The sequence below is a fragment of the Melanerpes formicivorus genome, unplaced genomic scaffold (assembly GCF_026170545.1).
Source record: "Melanerpes formicivorus ecotype bairdi unplaced genomic scaffold, bMelFor1.0.p_v2 SCAF_23, whole genome shotgun sequence".
NCBI lineage: Eukaryota > Metazoa > Chordata > Aves > Piciformes > Picidae > Melanerpes > Melanerpes formicivorus.
The window spans coordinates 5,360,756-5,385,645 of NW_027142375.1; the positions used below are offsets into that span (position 1 = coordinate 5,360,756).

A 24,890-nucleotide genomic window follows, 5' to 3' on the forward strand; every position below is an offset into this window, starting at 1 on the left:
CCTCGGTTCCCCTCAGAGAATGAGCGACCGCCCCTGGGTTCAGCGACCTCGGCGAGGGCAGGTCGCATCCTCGCAGTATGGTGGATGTGACGGCCGCGTTACGAGCCAACTCCTAGCGGTCGAGAGAGCCCCTCGAAGCGGGCACCACCTTCTCGGCCCCAGCACCTACCCCAGCCGCAGCTCCCGCCTCCCCGCCAGCCGCTGCGGCAGCCCCTGGTACCACCGCCGCCTGTGAAAGACTAACGGGGAAAAGTTAGCGGCAGGGCGCGTCTTTCTCCCCTCCCCACCCCGGCTCGCTGCCGGACCGCGGTTTCCGCCACCCCTGCGGCGAGGCAGCGCGGGTGTCCCTCGGCGGCAGCGGGCGCGGAGGGCGGCCCGGGTGCCCTGCTCCTCCCGCTGCCGGCGGCCGCCGCCGGGGCAGCACAGCTGTTACAGAGCCGCGCTGGTCCCTCCTCCCAGCTGCGGCTGCCTCATCTCCCCCCACCCAGCCCGTCCCTCCCCTCCGCCGCTCCCGACGCTGCTGCTGCTGCTGCCGCCGCCGCCGCCACCTCCTCCTCCTCCCCACCCCCACCCTCTCTCTCGCTCCCCATCTCTCTCTCTCCGTCCCGTTCCCCCCTGCCCCCGCTGCTCCCCGCCCTGCCGCCGGCGGCCCTGGCAGAGCAGGCACCGCAGGGGGATCTCGATGTAACACCATGACAGGCATCGCCGCCGCCTCCTTCTTCTCCAACGCCTGCAGGTTCGGGGGCTGCGGACTCCACTTCCCAACCCTGGCAGAGCTCATCGAGCACATCGAGGACAACCACATCGGTGAGTGCCCGGCGGGGCCGGGGCAGGGGACGCGGCCGGGGCAGGGTAGGGCAGGGCAGGCGGCGGGGGCGCCCCGCGGCGGGGGGCGTGGGGGCCGCGTGTGCGGCAGCAGCGCTGGGCGGGGTGTGGGGGCACAAGGTGCAGCGGGTGCCGGGGCGCGGTGGCGGCCGCCGGGGAAGGAAGGTCGGCGGGCGGTGGGTGAGGAGCGGCAGGAGCGGTCCTGCGGGCGACGTGGAGGGCTCCTGAGGGAGGCGGCGTGTGGCGCGGCGGCGGCATGGGTGGGTGCGGGGGAGGCGTGCAGCCCGCCGCCGGCCCTGGCGAGGGGGAGTTAGTTTGCATTGGCAGGAGAGAGCGCAGGAGCCCAGAGGAGGCGGTGGAGGAGGGAGGAGGACGGGCACAGCACGCCGCCTGCTGCTTCCGCCCCGGCTCTGGCTGTCAGGGCTCCGGGGAGGGAGGGAGCCGCCGCCGCGGCAGCCATTCCGCTTCCTCCTCCTCCTCCTCCCGCCGCCGCCACTGCGTCCTGTCAGCGCTGTTGCTAGGTGTGGTGGGGAGGACGGGTTGCGCTCCGGCCGCACCGGCAGCCGCAGCGCGGGAGGCGCCTCTCGGCGGACGGACGGAGTGAGGGAGATCGGGGCCGGCGGCGCGGTGGGCGTGGAGACAGAGCCCGGCGGCGGCGGGAGGGGCTGGCGGCTCGCGCCACCGGTGCAGCCTCCGGGACCAGCCCGGCGGGAGGCGAAGACGGCCGCGCTGGGACCCGCTGCCGCTAGTCGCCGAGCCCGGGCCAGGCCGCAGAGAGCGGGCCGGCCAGTGCCGCGCCAGATCATCACCTGTAGGCTCCCCCCGCACCGCGCAGCAGACGCTGCTCTGTCGGCCGCCGCCGCCCCCCGCTCCCCTCAGCCGCCCGTCCCGCCAGGGGCGCGGGGGCGGGGACGCCGCCGGGCCTGCGGGCGGCCGGGCGATGACTCGTCAGTGCCTTCCCGGGGAGGGCGCCTCATGGGCGGGCAGGCGGGAGCGTGCGCAGGGGCCGCCGGGGCCGCCCCTCGGCAGCGCGGGCGGTGCCCAGGGGAGGAGGGGGCGGTGCGGCTCTCGGCCGGCCGCGGACGCCAACTTTGCTTCTCCCGGCTCCGGCCGCACCGGCCTGCCCGCGCCCGGCCTGGCCTGAGGCGTGTCGGCTTGGTGGGTCTGGCGCACGGCACCGCGTCTTCCCTCCCGGCTTCCAGCAGAGCATCTCATCCCCGCTCCGGCTCCAGCTGGGCACGGTCCAGCCGCTGGGCAGCCTTTGCCCCACACCTTTGCTCTTCGCCTCCGCAGGTGTGCTGTTTTGGCTTCTGGGATACCTCCCTCCTAAAACTTACCGGCTTTCACCTCTTACTAATAAAATGCAGTGCTTAAACTGTCAGAAATTGAGCTGATTCTTTGAAGCAGACCAAGTTGTAAAATCAGGAGACAACGTGCTGCTGCAAAAGGATGAAGCTAGCACGCATTTCAGTTTATTAAGCTTTAATAGGCAAGCTTCACTATCTGAAAAAAAAAAATCACTGAAGCTTAAATTGCAAGTGTAACATTACATTAATATAATGTTATAGGTCAGCAAGATGAAAGGTGTGGTTCCCATAATCACCACGATGCCTAGTATGAGGTAACAAAACCACATACCACAAGACTCTGTAATTTACGACTGTGTGCTGCGAGTACACTGTTGTGATAGTGTCAAGAGTTTGCTTTGAATCTTATTTTTAGGTTTTCCTACACTGTGCATCACATTACACCAGAAAAGCCGAGGGGAAGCAATTTCCCAGAATGAAAGCGTGTAAGTCATCTTGTGTATCCCTCAAGTGGATTATCAGCCCCTAGGTGCCACAGCCCGCTGCCTGTCAGAAAAGATACCACCCAGCCCGCTTGGTTTGTGTGTTGCTGTTCGATCCCCAATCAGTGGTTCTGGGAGAACTTTCTGCAGAACTACTGCCATTTCTTAATCACGGTGTGTTTAATTTCATAGGCAGTATTCATCACTTTATCTCAAAGTTGAAATGTTACAGATGGAACACACACACATACATTTGACTGTCATTTGCCAAGACTTGCAGGACACAGCTCAAAGGCTGCGCACGCAATGTCACACATGCAGGTGATGGTGTCCAGACTGGTGGAGAATGATGTAAAATTACTCATGCTCTATCTTTCATGTTTCACCTCAGCGTGATGGCAGGTTGCCTCTCAATACAAGATATGGGTAGGTTGCCTTACTCACCTATATCAAACACTGGAAAAGTCAGTGGAGGGTTGCACTGGTGACACCAAGTACGGATCCCGTTTCTCACATGGAGGCTCAGCTTTGTGGTATGGTGCATGTAAGGGACGTCTAAAGCAGCCTGGAGGATAAGGTTCTATGAAAACTCAATCAGATAAGTGCTCAGCCAAAAGACAATATTTTAAAGGCAGCTGGAAAATAAAGGTGCAAATGTCTGAATAGGAACTTATGTTAGAATCACTTTCTCAGTAAGTCTGATGCAAATAGTGTCCGATTTTTTCCTGTCATTCAGGTCTAGAAATGTGTGCTAAAATTTATTGCTTAAAACATTGCCTAGTTTATGGCATATAGAGCGAAGAGTAATGTACCATATAAAAATACATTGCTTTGGACATTCTGTGTGTGCTGCAGGAATAAAGAAAACTTGATTGAGTTAGATTCCATTATTAGTTTAAACTGAAGTGGGCCATTGCTGGGCAGACAGTGTTACAGCACAGATAACAAACTTGGTGTTATGAACAGCTCTGAGTGTGTGTGGGGGGCATGTACGGCACAGGCTCTTGATGGTCGTCTGCAGTGCTGCTGCTCTGCCACGTTTGATAGGATGGGCTAATAATCATTCACAGTGGAGTGTTGGTGGGAATTTGGTCATTTTTCAGAGCTGCATCTCTGAAAAAAGTGGGAACAAGTACTTGTCAACAGACCTTTTTTGTTGGTCAGCCTTTCAAATAAAACTCAGGATAAGGAGACAAAACACTGCTTTGGCATTCTGGGGACAGAATACTGTTGGCTTTTCAGGGATTCTGTAATTTTTTTGTTACAACACTGATGAATAATCATACAGGACTGAAATAATGCATGTGTGATTTTTTTTTTTGGTTGTTGGTTTGGTTTTTTTTCTTCCTACGTCTTACTTGTTGCCTGATAGACTACCACTTACTTGGAAAAGTTATCAGTGCAGACAGCCTGGGAGAGTTGTGCCCATTGGATGAAACAGTCAACTCTGAGTGGTGCTACCTGCCTGTCAGCATGTCAGCTGCTTTCTGAGGTTTTGCATTTATGTATCAAAGGCTTATGAAGAACTAGGCTGGCTCAAGGGTCTCCATAAGGTCCTGCTGGTGTCCTCTGCAATGACACCGGGTTCTGCAGGAGGAGCTTTTTAAGTCTGTAGCAATACTGTCAAACAGCATATTCACATCTTCTGTGGCCATGGCTGAAAGTAGGCATTGATTTAAAACTGCTGATTACTAAATGCTTTTCTGGGAGTTTTTTTTCTACTAGCAAGTTGTCCAAGCAACCTGAAGTGCTGTTGCCTTCTCTGCAGGTATGTTGAGGAGTTTTAAGCCTGATTCTCTAGGCCATCTCTCTACTTCCAGGTTTTGGCTGCTCTGATCCCTTCTAAGTAGTTTGGTTGCATTTTCTAATGTCTCTAGTTTGGGAGCAAAAAGGCCTAATTTACTGCTATATGCCCATTTCACACTATAGAATGGCATGGACTTAAACCAGTCAATCCCCAAAGTACTGTCAAGCAATGAGGGGAGGAAAAGAAAATTCCAGTCCTGAACTGCTGAGTATTCATCCGTGACAAGATGGCAAATTTCACTGCATTTCTGCAGTACTGGTATTGTTTCCAGCTGTGACGTTAAGAATGGCACCTCTGGTTCCACAGTGTTTCTGAAATGACATTGAAATCTTCATTTGGTACAAATAATCTTCTGGAGCATTTTCAGCTGTTCATAGCAGTTCAGAGGGTCATACACTTTTGTTTCTGGGGGTTTTGGGGAGCTCCCTGCTCTGTGATTTGATTCCTCCTCAACGTACCCATAGTTGAACTGCATGCTTTACAAGGGGGGGCGTTGAGTAGCTCCTTGAAGCTAATTGCTAGCACAAAGCTTGCTCTGAAACTGAAAAGCCAGTATTTAAGCTGGATTTCTTAATTGTGTTTTGACATCTATTTATTTAATTTCTGCTTTGTATTTGTAGTTGAAGGCTGTTTTCAATCAGATGTACAGATGAGGATTTTGCTCGTATGAGCCATTGTGTGTTCACTTGGTTTATGATGAGTCCTGACATGCCATATGCACCTGTGCAGCTCAATGGCTGATGTGAGCAGACCTGCTTCTTTTGAGACTCAATGAACATTGAGGAAATGGATGTAAATGAAATGAGTACCTGGGTAGTGGACCCAAAGAGATGGAAGAGTGGATGTAAAGAGATAAAGATAAATCTGAAGATGCTCTTACTTCAGTGAAAGTAGAGTTTGCTAATTGCATTACACTGAAGCTGCTAGAAGAATTTGAAGGAAAAGCGAAAGGCCATCTGCTTATACAGTAATTACACGAACTAAGATGATCTACTGCTGCTGAACATTCCATCATGACTTGGTAAGAAGTCCCAGCGTTGGATAGGTTCCAGTGAGGTATTTGTGCAGTAGTGCTGTCAGAACTGGGAGCTGTGATGTTTCTCTTCAAAACTGACCCAACAGCTGTCTTGCAACAGAACAGGACTTGCTGTGGGAAGAGGCAGCTGCTTTCCAAAGTGATAGGATTAGCAGGAAAGATAAAACTTCAATAAAAGAATAGCTGCACAAGACAGAACAAAATCTTGCATATCATATATTACCCCTCTCTAAAGTTCAGGCTTACAGAGGGGAAAAAGAAGCATATGAAATTCTGTGTCTGGTGGTAACTTTGACATCTGTTATTTTCAGTGACTTCAGTTCTTATTTAATATTAAGCAGTCAGGGGGCCACAGCAAAGAGCTTGAGTGGTTTAATAATCCATTGGCTGAATGCATGCAACTTGTTTAAAGTTAGCCTCCTCAATACTTTCTCAGAAATGCTAATAACAGTTGTGCTTTGTCCTCACTTTGATAGCAAAAGGTATTGAATTGCAAGCTGGTTGTGAGCACATGCAAAAATGGCATTCTGTAGTCCTAAAATGTGTGCTTCGCTCTCCTGCATTCCCCAAACTTCCACCAGCACGTTGGAGAAAGTGCAACATCACATAGATGGCAACTTCTACACTGGAGCCTGCAGTATGGTGTGTAAGTGTCAAAAAGTGCAGTATCTTCAGGGTGCTGTGCATTAGGATGAGAGGCAGCACACCAGCATCTATGGAAGGCCCTAGAAAACTTAGGTCTGTAGCAGGGATTTTGTTCGCTGGATGCTGAGCTCTTCAGAAGAGTGTGAACATTGTTTTAAGTGGTTGCCATCATGTAACTCTTGGTATTTGCTCCACCTATCATTTAGCATTCAGGGTTGAGACTGGCTGTTTTGGGTCACAACCTACCACCTCTTCAAAGCTTTTTACACTGTGATGTGACAGTTTGGTATATGGGATGCTTGGTTCAGAAACTGCCGGGCAGCACTGTGCTTCATTGCCAGCAATGCACAGGCATGCATGGCCTCACAAAATAAAGGAATGCTTATGTGTATTTTCCTCAACAGTAGGACTAAATACTGTTCATGGAAAGCAACTTGCTGCATTCATAGCTACATATATCTACAGGTTGTCCTCTGCCCAGTACAGAGCTGCTTCCCAAGCATTGGCAGGGATTGCTCTTGTGCACCAACAGATCTACAGAAAGAAAGAAATCTTGAAGGTGCAGGAACAGGCTGTGCCCATGTGCCAGAAGACAAGCCACTGGGGTAGATGGCCAGCCTGGATGGGCAATGAGCTTCTGTGTGAATTAAGGGGAAAAAAGAGGGTGTATCATCTTTGGAAGGAAGGAGAGGTTACCCATGAAATGTTTAAGGATGTTGCTAGGTCATGTAGGAAAGAAAATAGAGGCAAAAGCTCATTTAGAGCTTAGACTGGCCTCTGCTGTGAAGGACTGCTTTTATAAATATATTAATGGCAAGAGGAGGGGCAAGGACAACCTCCACTTCTTAGTGGACATGGAGGGGAATATTGTAACTAAAGATGAGGAAAAGGCAGAGGCACTTAACACCTTCTTTGCCCCAATTTTTAATAGCAAGATAGTTTGTCTTCCGGACAACTGGCCTCCTGAGCTGGCAGATGGAGTCAGGAGCAGTGTGGTTCCCCTGTGATCCAGGAGGAAGTAGTTAGAGACCTGCTCAGCCACTTGGATACCCACAAGTCAGTGGGACCGGATGGAATCCATCCTAGGGTGCTGAGAGAGCTGGCAGATGAGCTGGTCAAGCCTCTCTCCATCATTTTTCAACAGGGTAAGTTCGGGCTGGATGTTAGGAAGTTCTTCACAGGAAGAGTGATTGGCCATTGGAATGTGCTGCCCAGGGGGGTGGTGGAGTCACCATCACTGGAAATGTTTAAAAAGAGACTGGATGAGGCACTTAGTGCCATGGTTTAGTTGATTAGATGGTGTTGGGTGATAGGGTGGACTTGATGACCTCAAAGGACTTTTCCAACCTGGTTAATTCTATTCTAATTCTATTCTATTCTAAATATAAGTCAGAACATTAAAACCTGAAGAAACATCAGGTAACTTCTAGCAGTAGTGTTGTGCTTGGGTAAGCCATACCTTTGGGGTGAGATTTATTGTAATTATCGTGCCCTAATCATCAGGGACCTGAGGGGCATATTTGTAGATAACCTGCAGTCCTTAGGAGAGCTGAAAAATAATCTGGTGGCTGCCAGTTCAATTATTATTTTTTTTTCACTTCATTATTTCTTAGGGAATGACAACCTCATGAGGTTCAACAAGATCAGATGCAAGGTCCTGCATCTGGGTCAGGGCAATCCCAAGCACTGATATGGACTGGGCAGCAACTGGCTTGAGAGTAGCCCTGAAGAAACGGGCTTGGGGGTGCTGGTGGATGAGAAGCTCAGCATGAGCCTCCAGTGTGCACTTGCAGCCAGAGAGCCAATCATACCCTGGGCTGCATCCAGAGAAGCATAGCCAGCAGGTTGAGGGAGGTGATTCTCCCCCTTTACTCTGCTCTGGTGAGATCCCACCTGGGGTACTGCATCCAGTCCTGGAACCTCTATTACAGGAAAGATCTGGATGTGCTGGAACGTGTCAAGAGAAGGGCCATGAGGATGCCTAGAGGACTGGAGCACCTCTCCTATGAGGACAGAATGAGGGAGTTGGAGCTATTCAGTCTGAAGAAGAGAAGGCTGAAAGGAGACCTTCTTGTGGTGTTCCAGTATCTGAAGGGGGCCTGCAAGAAAGCTGGGGAGCGACTTTTTAGGGTGCCAGGTAGGGATAGGACTAGGGGGAATGAAAAAAACATTAGAAATGGGTAGATTCAGATTGGGTGTTAGGAAGAAGTTCTTCCCCATGAGGGTGGTGAGACACTGGCACAGGTCGCCCAGGGAGGTGGTAGAAGCCTCATCCCTGGAGGTTTTTAAGGCCGGGCTGGATGTGGCTCTGAGCAACCTGATGTAGTGTGAGGTGTCCCTGCCTGTGGCAGGGAGGTTTGGAACTGAATGATTCTTGAGGTCCCTTCCAACCCTAACAATTCTGTGATTCTATGAATATGAAAAGACCAGGAACTGTATAATAAAAAATAATTTGAGGAAGAGTTGATGCTAGAAGATGAAGAAACATACCTGTTCAGTCTGGAGACAATCTTTCCTACCATTCCTCTGCCTTATAATATGTAATGAGAACAGAAACAAGTCATCAGAAATATTTTGTGTGAAGCTGCAGAATATCTTAATACAAAATAATAGGCACTGGAGGCCAGCTGCTTCCAGGACATGCTTTATGTTGCTCCTGAATGTGCTTTTTGGGTCTTTACTTACAGCTCTTTCTCTTGCATCAGCTGTGTTAAAACACTAAATGTTAAAATTCAAAATGGGGATGATAAATATCTAAGTGGATGGTGGCTGTGTACCCTTTGAAAGGGGCAGATACAAAGATTCTAATGCTCATTTGAAATGGTGGCAATTAGAGAACTGATTTGATAAATCAGCTATTATTTAATGAAGAAGTGCCCTTGGCTTTAAGGCACTGTCTCAGTGAACAGTTTCACAATTAAAATTAAACAACCAGTTCCTGTTCCTCAGTGTCTGATTCTATCTGGAGACTTGGATGTGCTTTAGGGGAGTACATATGGTTTATTACACTTCAGTTACAAGGGACTGGAGCAGTATTGTGATCTGTAGAATGGAGGAAATACTCCAGTTGATGGGTTTGTAATTTTTCTTTGCAATCTTTTATCTGTATCTTTTGCCCTGAATTTTTAGGAGACTGGCTCTTAACTATGTGCTGTCATGAACAAGGGGAATGGATTTCTTCACCAGAGATGCTGATAAGACTGCAGTGCTGATTGTGTCTTTGATGAGAGCTCGGGATGGGGTACATTATTGCTCTTCAGTTTCATTTGAGATGCTGTAATTCATTAAAGAATAAAATGACTTCAATACAGGTATCAGTTCTGTCTTTTTATGATGTTCCATTTTATGTTGCAAAGGAGAGAGTAGACATATAAGAAGAAATGTATCTATTTAAGGGTCAAAAAAGGGATTTTGAAGCCAAGATGGTCAGCATTCTGTGGCCAAAGAGGTTAGCATTTTAATTGTGAATGGATGCTGAAGGCTTTCTTCTGCTTTTGAGATTTTTGGTGCTAATAGAGGCCATCTTATTTTCTAAGAGCTTTGTGTGAACAGCTGAGCACTTTCATTTTGAAATGTTGGTATTACTGCAATTAACAAAATGGGTTTGCAATGTAGGACATATTTCCACACTACTGAGATTTTTCCTCCTCCCCCCCCTCCTTTTTTTTCCTCCACTCCCTACCCTCCACCCTGACTACTTTGTCAAACTTGAGTAAGCTGCAGACATCTCTGTGTCTTGTGGAATCTCATTTTTTCTTCCCCACATATCTTGGCAGATAGTAGTTAGTCATTGAATAGACACAGACCAGCCAAATATCCAAGTATGCCATGGGAAGGAGAAACAGATAAGAATATATCACTTATTTTTCATCAGTGTGTAATGCAGTCACTGGGAACTCTTGAAATTACCTCCATAGAAGCAAGTGGAGCTGCAAACTGCTAGTACACTTAAGACACAAGAGATCAGTTTCACTGCTATATGAGATTGGCATAGGTACACGAATATGAACTCAGCCCCTTAGGTGGCAGATGACAGGGGTGTTCAGTGAAGAAAACAATGCTGCCATTATTGCACTCCTTTATTTTGATGCAGTCCTGCTTCCTATCCTCATCAGAGAATGTGTGTGGTGTTTATTTGTGCTATGGGAGTGACCTCAAAATTCATTTGAAGGCTTCAGGTCGACTTCAGAAGCTTGCCTGCTTGCAGGTGAAAGCTGCATTCACATCCAAGTAAATCTGGTGACAGACTCGTTGAGAAACCCTGGAAGCTTACATCATTTTCTAGCAATCTGTTGGAGGAGTGTTGCACCTTCTCTAACCTGCTGTTGAGTAGAGGAGTGTCTGCTGCCTTGCAGGCATCACTGATGGTTGTACCACGTTAACTGGGTGATGGGAGAGTTGCTGAGGTCCTAGATTTGATGCAAAAAGAAGTAACAATGAGCCACTCTTGTCTCTATTTCAGTTTGGACTAGGGAGCTTTTTTCCCCCCTGGTTATCCTGTTAAGCTGTTGGGATGCCTGCAGAGCCTTCCCACTGAGGAGTCAGGTCCTCATCATATGAAATTTTTTTTTCCCCCCCTTTTTTTGTGTGCATAGAGGGAGCAGACAGATAAGTGAAACTACAAAGGAAAACCCCAAATAACTGTTTTGTCCCATAAACTGTTTGGGCCACATTGCAAGAGCTTCCTGACTCACTTAATGAGTATGCTAATGTGAAAAAGATGGATTTATGGAAAGGAAGTGAAAAATCTCCATAGCACTGACAGCACAGAAAGGGCAAGAGGCTCAGGAGCGTGCTGCTTTGTGTACTCAGGCTCAGGTTGTACATCCAAACGCAGAGTGCTGTGGGTGCCATACGTAACAGTGGATCTAGATTTGGTCTCTGCCCTAGGGCAGCTATCTGGAGGGTTAGCTACCTGTACCTAATGTCTTGTTCTTGTTTCAGCTATCCAGAATAATCACTTTCTTGCTGGGAAGTTTGTGGTGAGATTATGAAGAGCCTGTCTTCAGAACAGAGCAAATACCCCTTTGCTTTGCTGACAGGTACCTTAAGGACAATTACCCAGGGCTCTCTTTGGACCAGTTTCAGCAACAAGATAAACCATAGTGTCATAGTATCACTCAGGGTTAGAAGGGACCACAAGGATCATCTAGTTCCAACCCCCCTGCCATGGGCAGGGACACCCCACACTAGATCAGCCTGGCCAGAGCCTCATCCAGCCTGGGCTTAAACACCTCCAGGGACGGGGCCTCAATAAAGTTTGTGCTGGACACAATGATCTAGAACACAGTTCTGTGCCAGGGAGTTCTAGAGGTTCATTCAACCTGTTTCCAGAGTCAGGGTAGATATCAAAAGCTTGTTCAGCTATGTGACAATAATTGGATGCCCAGGATGAGGAAAAGGTATTTGTTGCTTTTACCTTCTGAGGATATTTGTTGCTGCATTGCATTTTGATCTTAAATGATTGTATTTTAATTAAAAAAAAATTAATAATACTGCCTTTGAAAAAGCTTTGCCTGATGAATTATTACCTGATGAATTATTACCTGATGAATTATTACCTGAATACCTCTGGCAATTTTCATATCTCTGAGTTAGAAATCATTGTGAAAGAGATGGGTGAGAAGTCCTGTATCTGCTGTTGCTGCACCTGAGCTGTATGTGTGACTCCAAATGAATTTTGAATATTGAAACAAATATAATAAAAACAATGTATAAGGTTAATGAATGTTCTGGTGATGTACCAGCTTAATTTGATAGCTGCCTTTTTGTTTTCTCATTGTCAACCTAACTTTTCCCTTTCTTTTTTAACTAACAAAGGCAGTTCCTGTAGCAGTATCATCCTGTGTTGCTCCACTTTAACATCTCCTCTTTAACATCTTTATTGATGATCTGGATGAGGGCATTGAGTCCATCATCAGTAAATTTGCTGACGACACCAAGCTGGGGGCAAGAGTTGATCTGCTGGAGGGTAGAGAGGCGCTGCAGAGAGACCTGGACAGGCTGGACAGATGGGCAGAGTCCAAGGGCATGAGATTGAACACATCCAAGTGCCAGGTTCTGCACATCGGCCACAGCAACCCCATGCAGAGCTACAGGCTGGGGTCAGAGTGGCTGGAGAGTGGCCAGGCAGAGAGGGACCTGGGGGTACTGATTGAGAGTAGGCTGAACATGAGCCTGCAGTGTGCCCAGGCAGCCAAGAGGGCCAATGGCATCCTGGCCTGCATCAAGAACAGTGTGGCCAGCAGGAGCAGGGAGGTCATTCTGCCCCTGTACACTGCACTGGTTAGGCCACACCTTGAGTCCTGTGTCCAGTTCTGGGCCCCTCAGTTTAGGAAGGAGGTTGACTTGCTGGAGTGTGTCCAGAGAAGGGCAACAAAGTTGGTGAGGGGCTTGGAACACAAGCCCTATGAGGAGAGGCTGAGGGAGCTGGGGTTGCTTAGCCTGGAGAAGAGGAGACTCAGGGGTGACCTTATTGCTGTCTACAACTACCTGAAGGGAGGTTGTAGACAGGCAGATGTTGGTCTCTTCTCCCAGGCAGCCAGCACCAGAACAAGAGGACACAGTCTCAGGCTGCACCAGGGGAGGTTCAGGCTGGAGGTCAGGAGGAAGTTTTACACAGAGAGAATGATTGCCCATTGGAATGGGCTGCCCGGGGAGGTGGTGGAATCACCATTATTGGAGGTGTTCAGGAGGAGACTTGACAGGGTACTTGGTTGCATGGGTTAGTTGATTAGGTGGTGTTGGATGATAGGTTGGACACGATGATCTTGAAGGTCTCTTCCAATCTGGTCTATTCTATTCACTGCCCTCTAAAATGTGGTGGATGTACAGCTGGTGACCCCTTCTGTTCTTGCAAACACCACAGTGTGCCAGCCACAGGATTGCTTACTACTTCAGAGTATTCTAGAAATTAAAGAGTGCTTCCTCCCTGACCTTGCCTATATGGAAGCCACAGCATTTGCATTTGGAAATCAAATCCTTGCTCTGTCCTCTAAACCCCAACCACTTAATCTTGGAAAAAAGAGTGGAGGTTTTCTGCAGTGGTGTCAGTGGCTGCTAAAGGTACTTGGTACCTCATTAACTTAAAACTGAGCCCAAACACATGATTTGGTAGTTCTTTGTTCTCTGGTAGCAGGTGTGCAAAAATATTGGGTGTGTGTTTGTATTTCTTTATGCTCTCTGGTGGTGTTGTGTGGCTGGAACTATGGCATGGAATTGAGCATACGGTGTTCTAGAAAGTATTGTTAACGTCCGTGGTGTAACCATCTAAGATTTATTCTGCAGTCATTGTATTACAGCATCACAGAATCACCAAGGTTGGAAGAGACCTCAAAGATCAAGTCCAACCTATCACCCAAGACCTCATGACTAGACCATGGCACTGAGTGCTACATCCAATCCCCTCTTGAACACCTCCAGGGACAGTGACTCCACCACCTCCCTGGGCAGCACATTCCAATGGCAAACTACTCTCTCTGTGAAGCACTTTCTCCTCACCTTGAGCCTAAGCTTCCCCTGGCACAGCTTGAGAGTGCGTCCTCATGTTCTGGAGCTGGTTGCCTGGGAGAAGAGACCACCCCCCACCTGGCTACAATCACCCTTCAGGTAGTTATAGAGAGCAATAAGGTCTCCCCTGAGCCTCCTCTTCTCCAGGCTAAACAACCCCAGCTCCCTCAGCCTCTCCTCGTAGGGCTTGTGCTCAAGGCCTGCTACACTTGCCAGATTGATAACTAGGAATGATCATTCGTGCTGAGCTGTCTGCATTTGTGATTTTAAAAATGTTAATGGGGATTGATGATCAAGTGAAGGTTTCTTTCAGGAGTCTGTAGAGATGCAGTTGCTTAGGATAACAGGGAGACCCTGTATATTTCATTTACTTTTGGCAAGTTGCCACAGGATGGTAAACTGCAGATGTAAGAAGGGGGGAAAAAACCTCCCAGTATTTGTGTTTTGGGAAGACACTTGTATGTGATTAGTCATCCTTTCACAACTGAAAAAGCAACATGCAAACTGAGGGGGTGGAATCAAACCCCAACTTTTTTGTTTACATTGACCTCTGGGAGAAAGAGAGACCTTTGCATCTTGCTTCTGTTTTGTCTTAGCTTTGCCTCCTAAACCAGGAAAACTCAACTTACTGCCTGCCAACTTCCTTCTTATCTGCCAAGTCCTAACTGGTGGTGTGAGAAAATAGATTGTCAGTTCTAAGGAAAAGGATTATTAATTCTATACCTACCTGTTAGCTGTCTGTAGAGGAAACCACTCCAGCAGTGGTTAGCTTTTGGTAAGTTATAATGTTTAGCAGAGCATTCTGCTACACATACACAGGTCACAGACTTTGGCTCTGGGTGCCCCAAAGTCATTGACTCTCTGTACAGTAAACATCCACCTGGAAAGGTGTTACACAGGCATTATGTGGTAGAGTTGGTGTGACATGGTTTAGGCTTTTTAGGAAAATCAGAAGTTGCCTACTGTTCTGTTACTACTTAAAAATCCCCAAGTTTCCAGCCAGTGCCCACTGCTGACCCTTCTGACTTAGTTCCATTCTCTCCTGTTGATGAGTGTATTATTGGAGACTTTCTATCACTGCTGCTGCTCCTCTGTCCTGGCACCACTGAACTGCTTCATCCTGTAAAATCTCAAAGCTTGCTTTTCTTATGGGTGCTGATTCTTCTAATTTATTTATTTGTGATGCTCTGAAGGCCAGGAGTGGCTTGGAAAGAGGACACTTCAGACAGGCATAACAGTATGATAGAATAGAATAAACCAAACCAGGTTGGAAGAGACCTTCAAGATCATCACGTCCAACCCATCAACCAATCCAACCCACCTAAACAACTAACCCATGGCACCAAGCACCCCAGCAAGTCTCCAATGATATACTGTAGTTATGTTGTTTAGACCCCTGCACTGGTATGCTTTCTGTACAAATGCAGAAGGTGGCTTTCTCATCTTCACCATGTGTATGATGTTTGTTATTCAACTGAAGAGCTAATGCTGAAATGCCTGGTTTCCAGGTTGAGGTGACTTGGCCCTGCACATGAAGACTCCATTCTTTACTAATGTCCAATATCTTTTTCCCAATTTTCACTCTCTTCTTTCTAGAGGACACAAACAGAGTAGAGCAAGGAGTAAAGATGAAGAACTCTGAAGTGGAAGCAAGGAAGGAAAGGAGTTTATGAAATACAAAGCAGTCTGCTTTTTCTAATGAGCTGCTTAACAGGAGTTCTTGTTTGGTTGTTTGAATCTCACAAGCTGTGCAGAGTTACTGAATAGAAACCATGTATTTTCTTAGGAGTCAGAGACATCCCTAATTCAGGAGCAAGTATACAGACCACCCACTGTCTCCTGACTCACTTTGGGGTTGGATGCTTGGGATGGTTCATGCAGTCTGCCTGAGACATGTGCTTGATGAGATTCTGAGTTCTTAATGGATGTCAAAAGTATCCTCAGTGCTACAGAGTCTTCATCTAATTCATCTTGCAGCTGTCTCTTGTTTGTATCAGGTTATAGGTTATTGTAGCTGCCTTTTCAAGTTGCCACCTCTGCAGGTAACTGGTTGCGGTGCTATTGTTGAGCTCATTTTATGTGGATCATGCTCCTTAAGGGCAGCATTCATTATCTGGATACAGGTAACTCCTCTGTATTTTCATTTTGAATCAGAACTTCACATATCTGAGACTTGAGATTTTTTTGCTTGGCTTTGCTGCTCCAGATGTTTAGAGCTGCATGCTCAATCCAAAGCACTGGCTCTTGGCTACTAACTGTATGAAGAAGCACTCAGGGTGAAGAAACAAGGGATCTCCTTCTCAGATGTGACCTATCTTCTTCCAAGACTACAGTAGACTTTCTCTTAAGGTCAGTTTTAAAGCCATCCTGTTTGGAGGCTTTGGATTCATGAAACACTGGGCTGGCAGCCCCTCTCTGATAAATAAATATTGTTTTGTTGTAGCCTTGCTGTTGGGGCAGAAGTGCCACAACATTTGTGGTTTGGTTATTTGTTGGGGTGGGTTTTTTTTCCCCCAATTTTCATTTCACCCCTTCCACTCCCAGTGGTTTCACAGCTGTAGTGGGTTTGGCCGAGCTGGAGGAAATTCTCCTCCGAGCACCTTTTTAGTGTTGTGCTTTGCAATGCTGTAGCTGGGTGCTGATAACACACCAGTGTTGAGGCTACTGCTGAAGGAGCACCCAGGCTTTGCTTTTCCAACATTTCCCCACCCCAAGAATATGCTGAGGGATGGGCAAGATCCTGGGAGGGGACACACCTGGGCTAGCTGACCCAAACTGACCAAAGAGGTATTCTCTGCCATATGATGTCAGCTTTGATATATAAAGTAAGTAAGAGGAGGACACATGGGGATATTTGTCTATGGCATCTCTACTCCAGAGCAACCACTATGCTTAGAACCCTGCTTCCCCAGAGTGACCAACCACCGCTTGCTGATGGGCAGTAGAGAAGAACATCACTCTTTGCTGTTGCTTTGCTTGTGTTTCACATTATTAACTTGCTTCTACCTCAGTACAGGCCTTTTGTTACATTTTCCCCTCTCCCCTGTCCATCTGAGAAGGAGAGTGATAGAGTGGCTTTGGTGGGGATTTGGCCCCCAGCCAGCGTCAAACCACCACAACAGATCTCTTTTTTCTTAAAGGCCTTGCCTTCTGGGTGCTTGGTTGCTTTCTCCCTTGGTATGGTAGGTGGCTTACATGAACAAACTTAATAGCTTCTTTAGTCTCAAAACAACCTGCAGACTGCCTGCCACTTTCTTTAGACCTCTTCTCCTGATTGGTACACTGATCAGGTCACCAGGAGCCCATTGCAGCTTCCCACCTTCAGACCTCTGCATGAAGACCATTACCAGTAGCTTTCATAGAATCATAGAATTATCAGGCTTGGAAAGGACCTCAAGGATCACCTAGTTCCAGCCCCCCTGCCAGGGGCAGGGACACCTCACACTTCATCAAGTTGTTCATGTTTGTATTTTGGTAGATACAAATCTGATTTGGATCCCTTTCCAAGACAGACTTCTGTCTAACAAGCATCTGAGACAGCAAATTGGCTATCCCCACCATCTTAAAACAATGCACCAAGCTGTACCACTCTGTGCTGTATATTTTGAGCCCTAAAGCGTCTTACAGCATGGCAAAGGAGAGTGGCTTTCTCTGTTAGTGTCTGTGTTTAGCCCATATTCAGGGCTACACTCTAGCAGTTGCCTGTCACCTGATAACCCCTCCCCAGCTGATGAGGGGGATCAGGAAAAGGAGGGGACACCCATGGATTGAAGTGAAAACAGATTGAATGAAACAGCAAAACTAATACTGATGCTGGTATAAAGGATCCAAGTTATACTGGTCTGTAAATGAGGCACAAAAGCAGAGACTTATTGAATGATGAGAGCAGACTCAAGAGGCCTCCAGGTAACAATAGTGTAATTAGCATAACATCATATGACTAAACAGCTCCTGCTCCACCACCACCATTTTTGCATCCATCCCAGAGCCAGGGGCAAGACCCTCACCAGCCAAGATAACCACACAGAGGAGCTCAGCCCCAGTAATGAGGCCCAGCCAGCACCTGTGGAGGATGTTGGAGGGACCATCAACTCTCTTCCTACCTAACCAGGGGGCCAGCAGGCCCCCCGGCCTTTGTTGTCACCACCACCATCACCCAGTGTGCACCATGGGGACTGGACTCACCAGTGATGAGAGGAGGATCCCTCAGCCCAGATGGGCTCAGCTTAGGGCTTCTGCCTTTCCTGGGGGGGATTAAAAAGGGGAGTGGGTGGGGAGGGCCAAGTGGCCACACCTGGGGTGGGAGGAGACTCCAACAGAGCCCAGGTGCTCTGGGGTTTGAGGGGAAAAAGGGGGAAATGGGGCAGGTGGAGGACTTTTAGGGTGGCAGGTAATTATAGGACTTGGGGGAATGGAAAAAATAGGAATGGGTAGATTCAGATTGGATATTAGGAAGAAATTCTTCCCCATGAGGGTGGTGAGAAACGGGAACAGTTTGTTTAGGGAGGTTGTACAAGCCTCATCCCTGGGAATTTTTAAATCCAGGCTGGATGGGGCTCTGGGCAACCTGATCTAGTGTGAGGTGTCCCTGCCCATGCCAGGGTGGTTGGAACTGGATGATCCTTGAGATCCCTTCCAGCCCCAACAATTCTATGATTCTAAAACAATTTTGCAGTTTAGACTGGATGTTAGGAAGAAATTCTTCACAGAAAGAGTGATTGGCCATTGGAATGGGCTGCCCAGGGAGGTGGTGGAGTCACTGGATGAGGCACTTAGTGCCATGGTTTAGTTGATTAGATGGTGTTGGGTGATAGGTTTGACTTGATGATCTTGAAGGTCTTTTCCAACCTGGTTAATTCTGTGATTCTGTAATTCTGTATTCAGCCCAGCAAATGTACAGTCATCACAACAAACATGAGAGCAGGATGGTAAGTGAGCCTCTTTAGGGATGGGGAGAAGCAGAAGAAAGAAGAGGATCAGGAGGAGCCCCCATCCTTGGCAAACTTCCCCCTTTGTAACAAGCCTGAGGTTTATAGTGTAGGATATACCTGTTAGCCAACTTGTGGTCAGCCAACTTGTGGCTTACTCAGAACTGCTAATGGCCTACAAGCCATGGCTGGCCTGTGGTTCGGTCTCAGTGAAACCCAGAGAATATCCTTGCTGCACAGCAGAGTATCACATGTTGTTGATTGTTAGGCAGATGGAGCTGAGGTCTCATAGTCCTTCTGTCTCCTTTCTCTCCACTGGTTGATGCTATGGTGTCATGAATGTGGAGTAGGGTGTGGAAAAGGATTTCTCCAAACAGAACAGCTAGTGAGTAATTACGTCCCAAGCAGTAGGAGTTCTCCTGGGCACACATCCATGTGAGTTTGACACATCAGGAGCCTGCCTGTGTAGGCAGTCACTTGCTGGCTGACCCTGAGTCACGTGCACCCGTGCCTCTGGTTGCATAGGTGACTGCTGATCCCAGGGATCACAGCTGTGACACTGTTCTGGTTTTGGCACTTTGAGTGTCATATATCTGTAGATACACTCTGAATTCACTTAGAGAGGGGGGAACTAATGATTTGGGAGATGACAACACATGTCTTTGTTTTGCCATAATTAGCATAAGATGCTTTTCTGGAAGCATTGACGTTTAGGAAGTGCTGAGCTCTCCTCTGTCTGAAAACTGATGCCCTTTTGTGGTGTCTCCATTCGGAGTGCTTTTAAAAAACATTGTCTATGTGGTTTGGTTAAACAAAGCTGATAATTGTTTCATGAAAACTTGTGGTACTTACACTTACTAAACTGAGCCTGACAGCTCTTCCTACCTGACAGCTTGAGGAAAGAAGGACCCGTAGGGAGAGGTAGCTCTTTGCAGGGGCAGGTCCATCCTCCCTTCTTGGATGCTCTTCCTGGAGATGGTGCAGGGGAGAGCGCAGAGCTGTTCCCATGCCATAGCACAGACTGGAGAACATTGTGTTTCCAGTGATTTGATGGACTTGTTATTATGCTAGGAACTTGTTTAACAGTAATTTTGTTTCTGTTCCTTAGGATGTGTTCTAATATGAAAGTCATCCAGTGTGATGATGTGACCTTACGAGACTGGCTTGAGTAACACATTGGCTGGCTTGGAGAGATGCAGAGTTCAGCAGACAGAGTAGAACAGAGAAAAGCCTGTCTATTTGCCTGCCACGAAAATGGAGTAATACTGAGATCCATTGCTAAGTGCCTGTTTGTCAGTTGTGTTCCAGTGCTCAGATAACCACAGTGATGGTCACAGTTAGTTAGATAAATGGCATGGTGGCTTGTGGTATTTAAATGTTTGCTTGGGGCTTGGGTTTGAGGGTCGATTGTGGATGCTTCCTGAGAAAAATCAAGTTGCTGCATGTTTTGTGATTTGTGGGTCTCATGCTGAGTGGGTGCATGTGTGTGGTTGGCTGATCTTTATCAATTCCAGTTTTGAGGGAGCAGCTTATGCAGAGGTCTTCTGATAAGGAGTCAAGATTTTCAGATAAACGCAACCTTTTCCTGCTGATGTGCACTTGTGGTGTCAGCTCAATGCTACTATTTTGAATTAGAATAGAACAGAACAGAATAAACCAGGTTGGAAGAGACCTTCAAGATCATCACATCCAACCCATCAACCAATCCAACCTGGTGTATTTTATATTCTATAATAGTAAATTTTAGTTCCCAACTGCAAATGCCCTGCTGGTTTGACAAGTACTGCTTTGTGTCTTTCAGTCACTCTCATGGGTATGAGTTCCTGACTCATTGTGTCATGGTCTTGAGGTGAGAGCCCAGCTACACACAGCTGTCATATCATGTACACTGATAGTACATTTAATGATTTAATGGCAAATCCTGCAGTCAGTGGTGTAGGCCTTTCAGTGGTTTTCACATTTTTGTAGGGACTCAACTAAAAACATAGTTTGGAAACATCTGGTTGTTAGCCATCTATTCAGAGTCCTAAGATCAAAGAGCATTTTTGTGCTTCTGTGATGTTTTGCTGTATGTTTAACGATAGTACCATATGACCAAATAAAGTTAACCTTTCAGTGCGGTGGATTGGTGGAACCCCGTAGGTCTGACCTTTGCTTTAAGACTGTAGAAGTCACTTGGAAAAAAAATTGATTAATTGGGAAAGAACAGTATTAATTTTCATGTGTATACAGTATGGCAAAAGGTTTCTGGAAAATTTCCAAGCAGAACCAAGAGTATCTCAACATTTTCCCAAAGGTCTGCATTGCTCTCCGTGTTTCTCCTACCAGAAGCTGGATTTTGATGGAGCAGCAAATATGCAGCATAAGGGTGAAGAATCAGTGAAGTGAGGTCTAGATCTCCTGCTGCTTCAGGCTTTCCTGAAGACCAGCTCAGGTGTGATCAGGATGCATCTCCAGACATGAGCTGTACCTTTGAAACTGGACCCTGGCTAATCTTGTCTGCCTGTATAAGAAGTTTCTTAAGCAACGGAGGAACAGGCAGGAGTTGGCATGGGAGGATGAAGTATTCTTGCATGTGTTATCCTGGATTTCCTTCCTTTCCTACCTGTTGGTCAAGCCTAAAACTCTGAAACTTTCAGCTCTGTCCCGGACCTATGCTTTGGAGGTAGAACTGGCTCTTTGAGAAGGGGATCAGTGCTTAATTTGGATGTAAACATTTTCAGTGATCATGCCTTCTCAGTACACATCTGCTCTGCACTTGTGTTTCTTTCAAAGTCTTCTCTTTCAGCCTTTAGGATCTGACATTGTGAAGTTCATAACCTGGGGCTGTAGAGGGGAGAGGATAATCAATGCAAATATTGCCTTTATTGTGAATTGCTGCAACAAGAAGAAAGGTTTCATCATCCCCTTTGCAACATCTTCTGTGTGTTTTATGCAAAAATAACCTGGCCCTGAGTGAATGCATACCTGACTAAGGTATTTGAATCCCACAGCTGATTATAACTGCAAAGAACAAACTTCTGGGCTTTGGGAGTAATGTATAGCAATTCCCCTCCTGCCTCCTGTTGTTTTTCCCATGCAACAATTCCAGCTCAAAAAGGCATGGAAACTTGCAAGCTGTCAATGGCTACAGGCTATGGCAAGCTTTACAGTCTTTCCTGTGCTATATGTATTTCCTATAACTGGCAAATTCTGTGACTAAGAAGTCAACCCGATTTTTTTGTACTCCATTGTATTGGCCAACAGCACTCAGACAGAGTTGAGGTGTCGCACTTCTAAACTGCTGGAATTTTGCACGCCATCCCAAATGCTTTATATTTTTGTCTGTTTTGCTCTTGAACAAAGCAGGACGGAAGGAGATGATGGAGAAGGTGATTCTCTCTCCAATTTCCATTTCCTTCTCTCTTTAGGTTTGTAATAATGTTGCTGTGTACATGCAAATGATGTTAATCAGGAGATTTTCCTATCAGCTTTGTCAACGTTTACATTCACTTTACACACTGAATTTGCATTTGAAAAGGGCTGTTATAATCAACATTTAAGGGATAACATAGTCAAATTTACATTTGATTGAGTAGAAATGTTAAGTCATTTTAGCTGAGCTGTTGCTAGGGAACAAGCCAATGTTTTTGTAGAGTTTTTTTCCCTTAATCCATACTGTCTTTCTGTTTAATTGGCAATTCATCTGGTAATACAAGAACAACAACACTGAAACAGTGTAACTAATGTCTTCACTACATTTCTAGATGCAAAGCTTTCCTACTGAGCAGAACTGAAGGTGAAATTCAATAGTCATCCATGAGTACTTTTTCCCTGTGTGATCACGTTGGGCTTAGCTGTTTGACCTGCTTAAAGAAAACAAATTCGGGATGCCTTTATGATAAGCTATCTTTTGGAAGCGTACCGATGCATTTCCTTGTTTTGTGGTCGATGTTTATAATGTTAGTCACCATACAAAGCACATCACACAGCTGCCCAAGAATTCATCCCAGCTTTATGTATGATTCCTCAGGGCTGGGATAGGACACTGGTTTTATCTTTATCCCTGATGACCATTTTGATAATTGCATTATTTTTAGTCAGGTGGGCAAAACAAATCTTAGCTGCAGAAGGAAATCCTCTGATTTTGGGTATGCTCTGGCCATTGGCTGTATATCTCTTGGAACCTGCAGGAAGACTCCACAGCTTGGCACTTTGCAACAGTGTTCATCTGGCAAAAATGCTAATTAAAGGGAAGAATAGTTCCTATTCATATCAGTCCCAAAGCATTTCAAGTGCATTATCTGTGTGGTGCATATAAATGTGGCTATCCCCTGAAACTTGTTACAAGGCAGTTAAAGGAATGTGGCTCCTTAGAAGGGCAAATAGAGATTCTCTTGCCTCGGCACCCCACTGAACCAGACAGAATACCATTTTGTTGTAGATACACTGTCCTTCTCACTTTGTGTACCCCAAAGCTTTTTACAAGGCAGTTAGTCAGAGGATGGTGGTACTGTGACTCTGCAGGCAAAGACAGCAGCTGTTCATTACATGTCAGTAGTTCACGAGCATCCCTGGGCACACAAACTTCTGTAAACCTGGGAAGAGAGTTAGCCTGATATTATCCCTTTCTAATCCCTTCTGAAAGCAGCAGTAATTCTTATCTTTCCACCTTTATGGTCAAAGGAAGCAGGCAGATGGGCTTCTACCTGGTGTACAGAACTGAGAGGATTTAAGTCTCAACGTGATGTGTAAACCTTGTGGCTCTGCGGTCGGGGCTAGGAGTGCTACTGGCTTTCATCATATTGACAGGAGTTTTGGGGCTACTGCTATTGTAATGCTGTGTAAACAGTACAGGCATCCCAGTTCCATGCTGCAGGAAAGACAGTGGATTCCATATATTTTTATGGTTTCCAAGCAGTATGGGCTGCATTCCTCAGACTCTGAGTAATCCGTGCATGTGCAAAAGACACATTACAAAATGCGACCAAGCAGCTCCCACCATTGCAGTGGGGCAGATGTGGCTTTCAGCTCTTAGCACCTGTTATATTACTGGAAAATACTGATTAAAATAGTTTTTTCTCACTACTCATTGTATTATTTAAAACAACAAATAATTTGCTTCCATGGTGCAGTGTGGTTCCAGAGAAGGGCAGCAAAGTTGGTGAGGGGCTTGGAACACAAGCCCTATGAGGAGAGGCTGAGGGAGCTGGGGCTGCTTAGCCTGGAGGAGACTCAGGGGTGACCTTATTGCTCTCTGCAACTACCTTAAGAGAGGTTGTAGACAGGCAGAGGTTGGTCTCTTCTCCCAGGCAGCCAGAACCAGAACAAGAGGACACAGTCTCAGGCTGCACCAGGGGAGGTTCAGGTTGGAGGTTAGGAGGAAGTTCTATACAGAGAGAGTGATTGCCCATTGGAATGGGCTGCCTGAGGAGGTGGTGGAGTCACCATCATTGGAGGTGTTCAGGAGGAGACTTGCTGGGGTGCTTGGTGCCATGGGTTAGCTGTTTAGGTGGGTTGGATTGGTTGATGGGTTGGACGTGATGATCTTGAAGGTCTCTTCCAACCTGGTCTGTTCTATTCTATTCTATTCTATTCTGGCTCCCTAAAATATTATTCAAAACTTACTTTTCCCAGCTTAATTCACAAGTTTTATTTTGCCAGCTTACATTCTAATGCACAGATGTGTGTGTGTGTTTTAGGATGTAACGTTATGTTAAGTCAGCATCACTGTATTTGTTTCTCTGTAGGAGCTCTAATTATAATTTGAACTTCTTTTATTAGAGGCATGCAGAGGTTGAGCTGGTTGCTGTAACTGATTTTGCTAAATCACTGCTTGTGTCATTTTCTTCCTGTATTGCCAAGAGAGTGATTTTTGGAACCCTGGGTATGAAAATGATTGTTCAACAGTATTGTTCTGTATGAGACTGTCTGAAGGCATGCTGTAAATGTGAAACACTCTGCAGTTTGTGAGGCAGAACTGTACTTTCCTAGCAGAAAAGGCATCCTCCTTTGGGGAGTTTGAGCTTCTCTCATGCTTTGGAAGACTGCTGCCTCTTCTGTCTCTGCACGGGTGGAGGGGGACAGTTCCTTGTGCACTTGAGTTGCACAGTTGGTGTTGACATGTGAAAGGATGGCAGAAGTGCAATGTGAGTGAGTGGTAAAGCAAAACACCTTCACAGAACATGTACAACTACAAATACAGAAGTTATGGGCCAGGGCTTGAGGGAGGGAGTTGACTCTGTGACTGTAGGCCCAGACACGGTCCCGAGGATGATCACTTGAGGACCAGAAGATTTGTTTACACCATGGGGTAGGCATAGCCCAGCAGCTTGTCTCCTGTATGTGTTTCTGGATTCTCAACTGTGTTTC

At 46.8% G+C, this 24,890-nt stretch overlaps 1 protein-coding gene across 1 annotated transcript in view; it reads left to right on the plus strand.

Moving 5' to 3' along the window:
• The first annotated feature begins 577 nt into the window (after positions 1-577).
• The window catches only part of JAZF1 (JAZF zinc finger 1), a 198,979-nt gene continuing 174,666 nt past the window's right edge, over positions 578-24,890 (plus strand). Inside the window, exon 1 of the mRNA XM_068152376.1 lies at positions 578-807. Within this exon, the coding sequence (XP_068008477.1) occupies positions 693-807 (115 nt within the window). The 5' untranslated portion in view covers positions 578-692. The remainder of the gene's footprint in view (positions 808-24,890) is intronic.